This window comes from Vidua chalybeata, chromosome 3 (genome assembly GCF_026979565.1).
Source record: "Vidua chalybeata isolate OUT-0048 chromosome 3, bVidCha1 merged haplotype, whole genome shotgun sequence".
Lineage (NCBI taxonomy): Eukaryota > Metazoa > Chordata > Aves > Passeriformes > Viduidae > Vidua > Vidua chalybeata.
In genome coordinates, this window is record NC_071532.1 from 63,312,580 (window position 1) to 63,325,489 (window position 12,910).

General features: G+C 39.3%; 1 protein-coding gene across 14 annotated transcripts in view; it reads left to right on the plus strand.

Moving 5' to 3' along the window:
- Positions 1-11,226: 11,226 nt before the first annotated feature.
- Positions 11,227-12,910, plus strand: part of TBC1D32 (TBC1 domain family member 32) — a 71,900-nt gene continuing 70,216 nt past the window's right edge. For 12 of the 14 annotated variants that reach the window (XR_008430157.1, XR_008430156.1, XR_008430158.1 and 9 more), the window contains exon 1: positions 11,227-11,771. Coding sequence is in view for 8 of the 14 variants with exons in the window: in XM_053939015.1 (XP_053794990.1) it covers positions 11,703-11,771 (69 nt within the window). In the remaining 6 variants the exon portion in view is untranslated. Of the gene's footprint in view, positions 11,804-11,925; positions 12,407-12,910 lie in introns of those variants that run through there. The other 2 variants (XM_053939018.1, XM_053939017.1) reach the window with 2 other exon arrangements.

The following is a 12,910-nucleotide window of genomic DNA, read 5'->3' on the forward strand; positions in this document are numbered from 1 at the left end:
TGATGGGTTAGCTCAATTTTGTTCTGACTGTTTGCTTAACATATGCATTAAGAACAGTTTGGGAAATTACCTACATTATATATGAGCTACTTCAAAGACTCCTAGAGTTTGTCAAAAGTCATGTCATCTTGCAATGTTCCTAGTTGATGAAAATGGTATTCTTACCTCCAGCTGAAGTGAGACACCTGAATAACACAAAATTAAAAACAGGCAACAAAGCAATCTCGTAAAGGCTTGCTGATCTCCCATACCAGGTCTGTTCTAGAAAAAGGGAAAGAACTTTTCATTTTCTCATGTGCCCTGCCTGCTACAGCAATGTGTACTTCCTAAACTTCAAGACACTTGCTTCTATCTACTCCCATAAAAGCTTCTACACTTACATGCTTGCCCTTGTGCTACAGATATTTTCATCCCTGTCCAGTAAACTGGAGTGGTAAAAAAAGTCAGAGAGGCTACAGAAAACAAAAGTCACAGTCTGTGTTAACAGGATAAGCTGTGAGACAACGATTTAAATATAGTGAAGGGCCCAAAAATGGTCTGTTAGAGCAAAAAGTCTCTAACCTCACCTTTTAAGAAGAGCAGAGATTGAAACTTTATCTTGCATCACCTCAGATTTCCAAGAGATCTTCCCACACTCTACATTGCGGATGACAGTGAGAGCAGTACTTTCAGTGAAACATTGATAATGTTCATTCTGAATTTTGGTGCAGTCTATAATTACAATCTCCTTCAGAGGCTTTCAGGTCTACTTAACTTTATTTATGTATTTTTCAAAGTAAAGAATCACAAAACACTTCCTCTGAGTACAACATCCTGCTTAGCATACAGAAATACATAAACCCCTCCAACAACACATTGCTACATTAGGCACCACACTGCAGGTCCAACATCATGAAACACAATTTTTAGCTAGTACATATAAACACCCTCAAATATCACATTTGAAATGCAAACATACAGGATAAGGCATCATGAAATAATATACTATGTCTCTATCTAACATAATGTAACACAAAGACAAAGCAATACTTTATTTTTCTCATCAGCCAATTAAATCTTGTTCAAACAGGCACTATACATAGGATTTAAGGAGTGAAACATTTTCAAGAGTTCAGACAAAGCTCTATACAATACTAAAATTTAGATAACAAATGTAACAAGGTTTACCTGGGGACACTTTTAGCTCATTCCCACATATGTTCCTTAAATGTACTTTGTCCCTTGGTGGTGCAGAAGCAAATTAACAACATGGGAAATCTACTAAGGAAAACAGAAGGTGTACATTAATTTCACACCTAATTATTAACTAATTTTCTCAGCCTCTGCCAGAGTAATCAGCACTTGAACAGCTTCACTTGTTCCCAATGAGCCTCTGCAGTGCCTGTGTTTAAAATTCCAGGGGGGCACAGTTGCAGCAGGATGAATAGTAATGATTGCAGGGAGCTTGAGTCTGGTTTGGGTACTCTTTCCATGGGGCCAGCACTACATTCCTTTATAGTACCAAGAATGACTAGGACACTAATGGTAGAGCAGATAGATGTAATTTCTTTCTGGTAGATGTGCTACATTAGCATAAGACTGAAGGGGAGGATGATGCAGGTGAAGTAGCGCCATTGGTTTTGTGCTGCTGTAAAATTTTAACAGTATCAAGACAAAGTCTGTGTTATTCACCCTGGAAAAATTATTTAAGATAAATGAATCTGCATGATGTACTATGAACTAAGGCTTTGGTGCTCTGATACAAACAATATGTAGTGTTGGGATATGACAGGTTCAATTAACATTAAATAAAACACAAATCACCTTTGACAGACAGATAATGTGAAAGGCTGACAGGAATTTTTCTACATGCTGCCTCCTTTGCCGATAAAACTTCTAAACATACAGCACAGTTCCTTATATGTTTGATCCAGATTGTCTTTCACTTCCTTCTGTACCCCATGCAGGTTTTAATTTGCTGTAACATCTGTCTGCTAAAAAGTCTTACATTTATACAAAATAAGTGAAAATTTAAAAAAAAATGTGCTTATATAAAGATACAATCATCTTCTACATCCTATCATTATGTTATCCTAGGTAACAGAAATTGATATATAACCTAGAAAACATAGCCTAGAAAATTGATATATAACCTATTGACCTAGATAAAGAGGCACGTGTGAAAAATGGAAGGCATTTAGGACCAGATTCCTAAGGTCTGAGAGTAAAATTAGGATGCAGCCTCCTGTTTGGCTCTTTACACTTGTCTCACAGTGCCCACTGCCAGTATCTAACTCAGCTCTAGAAACAGGGAACTCAAAACAAACCTGCTTCTAGGAGAATTTTTTAGTGGCTGAGAAGCAGTCTAGGCTGAGTAGGGCTTTCCTCTTCTGCTGAAGATTTGTGAAGGAGGTAGCGATTTGCCAAAGAGGGAGGGAAATCCAACAAGTGGAAAATTGACTCTGGAGAGACACTTGGGTAGGAGTGAGTTGTGGGACTGTCTCTATTGTCAGGACTGATCATCCATTTTATATTAAACAGTGTCTGGAGAAAAGTACCAACACTCCCACATCAGTACTTGCTACAGTCAAGCTTCATCGCTGTGTCAGTTTTCAAGGAATTTGTAATTCCTTTGGGAAAGGAATGCTTTCCTTCCCTTCCTTTCCCTTCTCTGTGGAGCTCACAAAATAGAAAGCTGAGAGAGGAAGGTTTGCCTAAAAAATGCAATTTCGATGGTTCCTTTTGGCTCTTAGGTCTATTCTGGAATTAAATCAACAAAATGAGAGCCATGCAGTCTATTTCTGCAGAGGTCAGCTCATCTCACTAAGCTTAGGATCATATCATAGAACAACAGAAAATTAATTTAGTCTCTAAATTTACTCTCTTAGCTAAGTATTAAGTCTTTGATGGATAGGAATTGGGATGTCGTGGTTAACATGCAAAAAAAAAAAAAATCTGCATGGGGTAAATGACAGAAAGAATAAAAGGTTCTGGTCTGCAAAGTGAGATTCTTGGCATTTATTGCCTTCAGAAACAATTGAGAATGTGCAATAACACTCAGGAGTGATCTTCAAGTAACCTCTGAGGCAAAGCATTACAAATATAAACTAATTTTAAAAGACAAGTGTAAAAACCATAAAATCCTAGCAGAGCTTATTTACTGTTTTATAACAAGATCTATGCTTCTATAAAACTTTGTGGAATTGTGCCTAATTTACCACAGGTTATTTCTTGAATAAAAATTAGGAAGAAAGGGAGTAATAATTTCTCTATAATTTTGTATTATTTTCATCACAGTAGGTAATCTACCTATAATAAAAATCCACTATAATAAAAATCTGTTTTGTAATACTATGTTTATTGTATTGAGTTATATGCAATATAATACACATCAATACCATATGATGCATAAGCAGTAAAATAAAGATATCAAACACAATGGCATTACAATTATTTAGTGCAATAAACACTATAAAGCATCAGAGTAGCTAGCAAAATTATTCTAAAAACTAAGCAGGTATTTTTAAAGTGTTCTGACAGCTTTGCCAAGAACTACTCATCTGTGAGTATATCCTCTTTCCTCCTTAAAACTGGGGTTGAATCTTCCACTGGTGTATTTTGATAGATCCATCAGCATAAATCAAGTTAATCAACCTACAACAGCCTAGAGTCTACATCCACATGAATTCTTCCCTCCACTTACTGCATTATTTTCCAATGCAAACTCAGGAACCTCAGATAAGCAAAAAACAGTGCACCAAAAGGGAATCAGACTTTAAAATAGTAATTATCACATTCTTAGCATACTTTTTGTATTACAGGAGTGCTCAAAGGATTCCAAGCAGAATAACCAGTCTCCAGTCAAATCACAAGTCCACAGAATCCATCTGACAGATGACAAAGGGATGAAGATTACACTCAGCCTTATCAAAACAGAATATGCTCCCATTTGCTTTGACTGTAAAGCCAGTTATGAAGTTCCAACCCCCATCAAGAGCTACTTTTACTCCGGAATTACAGTTCTTTCTCCCTCACTAGCACTGATTTGCACACTGCAGGTCTGGTATAGTAAACAAGACCATTCACAAGTCTGGGAAAAAGATACCTTCTGAATCAAGAGACCTGAGTCTCATCTTGTAAATTCAAATAAACTTTGAATAAACTTTGGTTTATTCAAACCAAATAAGAGACCAGGAGAACAGGGACTCAGCATGTGTTTGTTCTGGGAATTGCCCCAGAGAGGTGCAGAAAAAAAAGAATTGAAAAGATGAATTTTCTGAAGAGGAGAAGAGGGATCTGGAAAGGCTGGACTGATGGACCAAGGCCAGTTTTCTGAGGTTCAACAAGGCCAAGTGCCAAATTGTGCCCTTGGGTCACAACAACCCAGCAGTACAGGCTGTATGATAAAATATGCATTACAAAATTTGTAGCAGTCAGTGAGCAGGTGTATCAAAATGCATAAGTGTTTGTCTTATTCCTCAATGAAAGGAATTTGACTGACAAAATCATGTCTCTATTGGAATTCCACTCACATCATGAGGGCACTAAAAAAATACCAGTGAAAATATTAAATATTCTTCTTGTTCCATGGAGATTATTTTTCATGTCAGAGAAATGTATTTGCAGATTTACTAAATCAAATTCATCCTTAACACTAATATTCACTGGAATTATATTGAGATGATGGTGGCATATTAACTTCAATAATCAAAAACTATAACTACTTTTTTTTTTTAAAGAAATTAGATTAAATATCTTAAGGAATGTGTGTCACCAATAAGATTACATTGCACAACAGATTCTTTACGCAACAATCTTAAAATAAATTTTTTATTAAAAGACCATATTTTGTGTATGAAGGCATTCAGGACTGGTGTTTTTCTTCATCCATTTTTCTTTCAGACACTGTATTTGTTCACAGAATCTCCAAAAACTTTTCTCAGATGTAAAATTCTGTTAGGATCACAGACATTATCTAAGCGAAATAAAAGAAAAAAGTAAAAACAAGTGTTTTCTGGAATTTAAATAAACACTGTTGTTACCAAGCAATGCTTTGACTATTTCTTTAAAACATCACTTTGAGGACGAGGTCACAGTTTGCTAGGACACAAAACATTTGAAAAACAAAGCACACAGTTCATGTTACTGAAAGTACACAAACGAATAAAAGCATGGCAAAGGATGGGCCAAATTCTGTCTTCCTGAGTCTGTGTTATGAAGAGTACAGCTTCATATGAGCAGCAAAGAGCACAATTTGCTTACTTTTCAAGCATTTTACAACATACCAAAAATGAACTGAACAAAGTTATCTGTGCGTCACATCTGGTCAGATTAATCTGTACTTGTAGAAGAGACTCTTACAAGAAGACTATAACTTATATTAACAAGAGAATATAAAACAACAGCAAATTCTCCAGTACTTGACTCCCTGCAAATATTAAGATTACAGACAGCACTTGGTTGATGATCCAGGAAGGAAACTGTATTGTGTTTGATGCTGGGATTCAGAACTATAGCAGGATAAGCCATTGGGTAAGGAGAGTAGTTTATCTGGACTGGTAAAATTTCCAGAAGACAAATGGGAAACAGGAAAGAGAAGGTGGGGTCGCTCAACACTTAAACCACAAGCAACAAAATTACTTTTGTTAGTAATTAGGCTTTGTAGTTAGTGTTAGGCTTTGTAGAAATAATGGTGTAATAAAGGAAGTGATATCAATGACACATTTTAGGGAAATCTAAGAGGGAGCAGAAATGCAAAGAGGAATACCAGTCAGTGTCTGCAAAAGAATACCACATCAACAGCTCAGAGGAGCTGATGAATGAATTCTGAAATGTCAATGTGACAAGCACAGGAATGAATGCTGATCTTGAGAGGAAATCTTAAGGAAGTTACTTTAGCAGTACTTTACTAAGGATGACCATAAATTGAGCAATTATGAAAATATTCAACTTCAGGATATCAAAGTACTGTTTTGAAGGGTAGCACAGTCATTGGTAAAGACAAGAAGAAAGATGGACAATTCTAAGGCACGGAAATATTCATATACAACTACTAAAAGGGCCACCAGGTTTTCTGAGCAACCTCCTTAAAAAGCACAGTGTAATAAATTCTGTCAGTATAATTTAAAATTGTAGCATTTGTGTTCCATGCATATATAAGAGTGGAGATTACTTTTAAGGAAAAGAAAAACTCTTCCTTACTTTTCTCTTGGGATGAAACATTCAGACCTGAAGGCATGCAAGGATTAGGATTTTCATTTGGACCAGTGAAAACTCACAAGGAAGCCCTGTTTTGCACTTTCTTTAGAAGCATGGTCATTGGCAGCTATACAACTGACAGAATCACAGAATAAGGATAGAAGGGACCACTGGAAGTCATCCGGTCCAACCTCCCAGCTCAAGTCAGGTCATGGCAGAGGACTGTGTCCAGATGGTTCTTGAACATATCCAGTAAAGGAGACTCCACAATCTCTCAGGGCAACCTGTTCCAGTGCATGGCCACCTGCACAGTAAAGAAGTTCTTCCTTATATTCAGGTGGAATTTTCTGTGCATCAGTTTCTGCCCATTGTCTCTTGTCCTGTTGCTTGGCACCACTGAGCCAAGCATGGCTCTATCGTCTTGACACTCCTCTTCAGATACTGACAGACATTGATGAGGTGCCTTCTCAGGTAACTCTTCTCGAGGCTGAGCAGGCCCAGCTCCCTTGGCCTTTCCTTTTGAAAGAGATGCTCCAGTCCCCTCATCATCTTCATAGCCCTCTTCTGGACCTGATACAGGAGGTCCATGACTCTCTTGTACTGAGGAGTCCTGCATCAAAGTGGCATTTCTGGGACAGCAGTACTGATACTTGAGCCCTTGTCCTGGATGCATTGTGAGAGCAGCCCTGGAGCTGACAGAAGACTTGCAGGCAAAAAATCACCTGACATAATGCAGTTCTGTTAGCAAAAGACAAAGGGGAGGAAAGCCCTGCTGCAGAGACGTCTTTGTGGGCTTCCATGATCATCCATTTAAATTGGAGTGGGATCTGCTACTCCCTGACCAGGCAACTGCTAGCAAAATGAGAGGAGACAAAGTTCTCTAAATTATTTCATATTTCTAATGTTGATGCAACTACCTTGCCTCAGTAGCAGAAGCATTTCACAACAATGCATTGTACCACATCTGAAGCAAAAGGAGAAATGATAAAGTTTCTTTTTTAATTGAAACCCTGCAATGCTGTGAGATAGTTTGCCTGCCTGACTCCAGCAGTGATTTAAAATTATTAAGATCAAATGGAGGAATGGTACTGAAAGAAACCCTACAGATAGGCTATAATCTTCCTTCAGTGATCACATATAACATTTGTAGTGTTTTGAACTGCTAACGTAGTGTCCACAAATGAGCTTACAGTCCACTTCAGAAAAAGCATACAATACAGGCTTCAATGAAGACAATGAAATGTATAATTTTAACTGCAAGCAATGGTAAATTTTTAATTCAAAATATTTAATACTTTAGGAATCCTCCTTTAATTTACTAATTTTTATCATACAAAAGAATAAGCAATTCTAACACTCCAGGTCAACATAGTTTCTTCATATTTTCTAGTGATATTGTACATCCTATGTCTACAACAACAATATCTACATCATCAAATTTTTATTTAAACATATTATTAATATCCATAAATACAAATACATTTACATTGAAAGAAATGCTGTATTATAGGTCAATAGGTTCAAAAGTCAGACATTCTCGCAAGTCCTGAATATTGCTGCCACCTTCAGGAACCACATGATAAAAAAGGACCAAAATATTAATTAGAAAAGAAATGGGCAATAAAGTCAAGATCTATGATGCCATTTGGTTATTATGTTGTGAGATTAATTTTTATAATGGCATATAAAGATAATTTTATTATCCTCAATTTCCAATAAAGACCTAAATCTGATGCTAAGCAACCTGCCTAAGGCCAGTCAGAGCTAATAATACATGTCCTTGGCTCCTTGAAGTTTCACAAAAAGAAAGTCGTAGATCAGAAAATTATTTTATTGGCATTTGGATATTTACATTGTCATTGAGGCTTATTTTGTCTTTGATTCTTTGAGGTAGTTACTTAGCATTGTGATATAAATTTTATCACCTCAGTTCCAGTAGCTACTATTACAACTGCAAGCAGAGCATCTATTGAAAACTGCATCATAAAATACAGATGGAAAAATCAGTACCTATATATTCACTGTTATGTTTTTAATCAATAACATTCCTGATTGGTATTGGACAGGCTGGCTCAGAGCTGGTGCTTTACAATGTTATGCAAGAGTCCTATCGATTTCCTGCCAGTCTCTCACTTTTCAGAAAAAAAGAGATCAAGAACAGCAAAGTAGAGATCTTCAGTCTTTTTGAAATGCCAGCATAAGTGAAGTTTAATCCCCAAATAAGCAAACGGACCCAATTTAATTTTTTGATTCCTGTAATAGTTTACATGCATCTCCTACCAGCTTAGCTCCCAACAGGTACGTACAAAGTGATGTAACTTTAGACCTGTCAGGACACTTTACATTTTCCCTGTCATGGAACTGATATAAATTCTGTTTGCATGTGTTTTAACACAAGACTTCTAAGTGCAGCTGATCGCATCAGTGCTCCAGCCTGCAACCCTTGTGACCATTTACCCACCAGTAACTTAATGTTTGTATTAACGGAAATATCTATCCAGGGGTTAGTATTTCCCCAGAGTGCACTGGGAGGAAAGGACAGATGGTCTCCAAAACAGAAAATTTCCTTTGGAGATTATTTAAAAAGATTTTCCCATCAGCCATAATATTTTAAGCAGTTTCCTTTTTGATATTTATGATTAGATTATGATCTAATGATGTCTTAGAACATGTTCATTGTTCCTCCTAATTTGGGAAACTGCCATAAATGTGATGTGAGAGGGCAACAAATGCCACAGCATTCATACAAGGGTTGATGAATTGTCCTCATCTTTTATTTGGAGTCTTAAGAACTGCTTAAGGGATGTCAGTGTGCAGAAAGGCGGTGACAATTTCTTGTTCTACCTCCAGAACCAGAATTCACACTTATTTCTCCTTTCTTAACTTATTTATTCCTTTTCATATCTTAGTCCCAGTTTGGGAAACTCTAAAGTGAGGACACCTTGGCTCCTTCTGATCTTGATTTAGTTCTGAAATGGGAGTATAGAAAGTTGCTTTTGTTTTGGTTTGGTTGGGTTTGTCTTAGTCAAGTGGAGTTTGCCTTCCCTTTTAATTCTTTGGTATATAGTCCTTTGAAAACTGTATCAGCCAAGGAAAAGCCGATAAACTGGAATTTCAATAGATACTGGCTATGCTAATTTTTTTAATCAGATACTAACCCCCAATTTCTTTAGTAGGTCCTACATATAGAGTTGGTGAAAGTCTTAGCTAAAGAGTCTTGGAGAAACTAACAGCTGTGCATCAACTACATAAAATCAAAATTTCTCCAAGCCTTTATGTGTCATCCAGAAAAAAGAGTGGTCTTGTTGTAAGTTAGAGTGAAGGAAAAGAGAAAAGTCAGAAAGATCAGAAAGAGGGGAAAGAAATTATTTCCCAGTTGTAATGACATGGGCACCAACATAAGCTGTTTCCACTACTATCACCAGCTTGTAAACAAGATTCTTCTGTTTTTCACAGTTTCCTTTTTTTTCTAGTCTGCCACATTGAAGACACTGCAGAAACATTTTAAATTTACAGAAATTTGGCATAAACTGATTTCTGGGACATGTTCAAGGTATGGGGAGAAAACCATATCAATTAAATTAAACTTCTCTGTAATATTTAAATTACTTACATTCCTATAATGTTTCACGGTTTGAAACTCTGCTTACCTTATATGCTACACACTCTAAGAATTTGTGTATTGTTTCCTTTAAGTTTCTAAAATTACAGAAGTCAGCACTGTGACTTTCTAACAATGCTGAGATCTTATGAAGACTGTGCCTTCCTGAACGAGGGTTAGAAGCCAGGCTTTCCTGTTTGTACAACTGAGGGAGAACATCTGGAATATTTTTACCAAGGAGAAGGAATTCCTAGAGTAAGAGAGAGTGGAATTTCACCAGTGTGAAATCCACACTTACAAATTCACAGTGATTGCAACCTCTCTCACGTGACAGACATCCATCCATTTAAACATACTGTACTTCAGAATGGCGTTGTTCACTTTGCAGTATCACCCTTGGAGTGGTATCATCCTCTGCCTGGATGCATCCTAATAATCATGGCCAATGGCATCTCAGGTCTGCCAGCTTTGCTCACTAGAAAGGGCTCCAGATTCCAGTGGCTGCAAAACGTGGCTAAAGAAGCTGAATGCAATACAGAAGGTGGGAGAGGGTAGAAAGGAATGGAAGGATTTCAGGAACATGGCAGGAATCGTGAGGACATCTTTCTGCGATGCCACTACAAGTGCAACTTTTTATAAGATAGGGAAGGTTTGTTAAAATGGAGGCTCTTTCAGTAAGGACTATGAATGCTGAACACTATGTACACTGATTTTTTCTATTCCTTACCAGCTGTGAAACAGAGATGCTGTCACTTAAATCAGTGCTTGTGAAGTGATAAAGGAATTTGAATAGAAGTGTTGCACCACAGCACCTCTCTGTTGGTATGAGAACAGAAAAGCAAACCACTCTTGCCTGTGAAAGAAGAGCCTGGCATGGATGTGGGATAAGCTGCTGTAGTGTGTAGCCCATTCCAAACAATGCACTTAGAAGATGGGGAGAGTGCATGGCCAAGCTACCAGGACTCTGGTCAGTTTACTGGAGCTCCTTTGCAAGCAGTAGTAAGCAGACAATTTTTCCAATTTTATTTTGCGGGTACCTGAGCGCACTGGCCACATCCAAGCACTGAAGAGCTCACTGCTAAAGCTATCACAGAAACTTTGCTGCAACCGATCAAAATCCGGTTTCTGAGAACCAGCAGTAAAAGAGGTTTGTGTTTCTCCTGAATCGTCCCCTTTCAACAGAAATACTGCAGTTTACAAGCATAATTCTACTGTGCAAGTGGATCCCCACAATTAAGTAGAGCTCTGTTAACCAAAGGGGTACAGGCCCAGTTAAAGGAACAAGTCCTCATGGAAGGCTAGCATTATATGGAAGATTCACATTTAAAGGAAAGATCATCATGGATGATTAGCATCACCCAACATCAGATTCATTAGAAAAATGTAGGAGGAAAGGATAATAATGCACGCTGAAAAACATCATGATGAGTGTTTAGAGTAACCAAATTCTGGTTTATTACAGCTGACCTAATATAAATTATTTCGTATCAAACTGCTTTTGCTGTTTTTGTGTTATGCATTTATTTGTTGGAGAGAAAAAAATACTATGATATTTTTGTAATATCTCCTTCATTACAGGAGGGAATGGAGAGTCAAAGAAGACCGAAAAATTCCTTGCCTTTCATTATTTTGTTTACCGAGACAACCTGCTCCCCTGCTGATGTAAATTGGGAATAATGGCATCACTGCACTAGTTTGATTTCAGTGGCAAACCTGGGGGCCACCACCCCGGGCTGAACAGAGAGGAGCCTGAAGCCAGGAAGCGCTGAGTGTTCCTGAGCTGTGCTGGGGCTAGCCGCATCGGCAGACACATCGCGGCCGGTGGCGGAGCGGCTCCCCCCGGGCAGAGCCCTCACGGCGGCCGCCCCCGCTACCCCGCCATCCCGCGCGGGCGGGGCGCGGGCGGCCCACGCGGCCTCTCGCGATGTTTCCAGGGCCCGGCGAGACTCGGCGGCGGCGGCGCCGCGGTTGCCAAGGGCCGCGGCCGCCCAAGGTGAATCGCGGCGGGCCGGGCGGGGGCGCGGGGTGCGCGCAGGGACCGGGAATGCGGGGATCTCGGGGCGGGGGGGGGGGGGGGGGAGAGTGGCGGAGCTGAGCGGATGCGTAGGGCGAGCGCATCCGAGGTGCCCGGGCAGAGCTCGCCCGCGCTGTCAGCACTAGCTGAGGGAAGCACCTGGGCAGGCGTAGCCTCTCCTGACGACTGGGGAGAGGCCGGCTGCTCTCCTCGTGCGTGGGTTGTCCCAGGAATCGTGGTTTCCTCCCAGCCCTGGTGTGCAGCCGAAGAACGGGCGGTAAAGCGCCAGAAGGGGCAGGGATTCTCGCAGTGCTCGCGTTCTGGGCACTGCTCTCCTCGACTTGTTGCTAAAATTGCCTCCCTGCCCAGGCGGAGGTTTGTGTAAGGATAAATGCTGGCAACAACAGGCCGCTGCTGAATCGTTGCCTGAGTTGTGGGACCTTGAAAAGACTGCCCAAACTGGGCTTTGGGTGAAGCTGTAATTTAGAGAGCAAACGACCGGTTAAATGTTGCCTGGAAACCGAATGGGGGCTGTGCCTGCTGGGAAATCACCCCCAAAGCAACAACCACCAAAAAACCAAGCACAGCAAACCGCAAAGCTTTACAAATGAAATGTAAGACACGTATCTTTGTTAGTGATTACATAAGTCAGTAAGATTTTTCGAGGCAAACTGGAGGTGAAGCTGCGATAGTCTCATGATTTCTCTCTATGAATAACCTGAGCAGGGCTTTGCACTGACTGCCAGCGAGTATCTGGATACCTTGCACTTCTAAAAATGCCTAGTTATACCAAAATACTTGGTGATTTGTTTTTTCCCCCTGGGGATTAGGATATTTTCTGATGTTTATGTAGACCTAAAAGTGCATTGACTTTAAGTATCTTGAGATTCTATAAGAAAAAGAGGGCTGCAAAACAGTGATTTAAGATTATTTCAAGGGATTTGGGGTGTTTTGTTTGTTTGCTCTAAGTTTAGTTTAATGAAATCTGGTAAGATGATTGAGTTAATATTGAATAATGATAGATCAAAGTAAAATGTTCAGCAACTGTGCTACTTACTACAGAAGAGTGTTACCTTGATGAACTATTACCTTTCATAAAAGATAACTCTTCCAGCTGG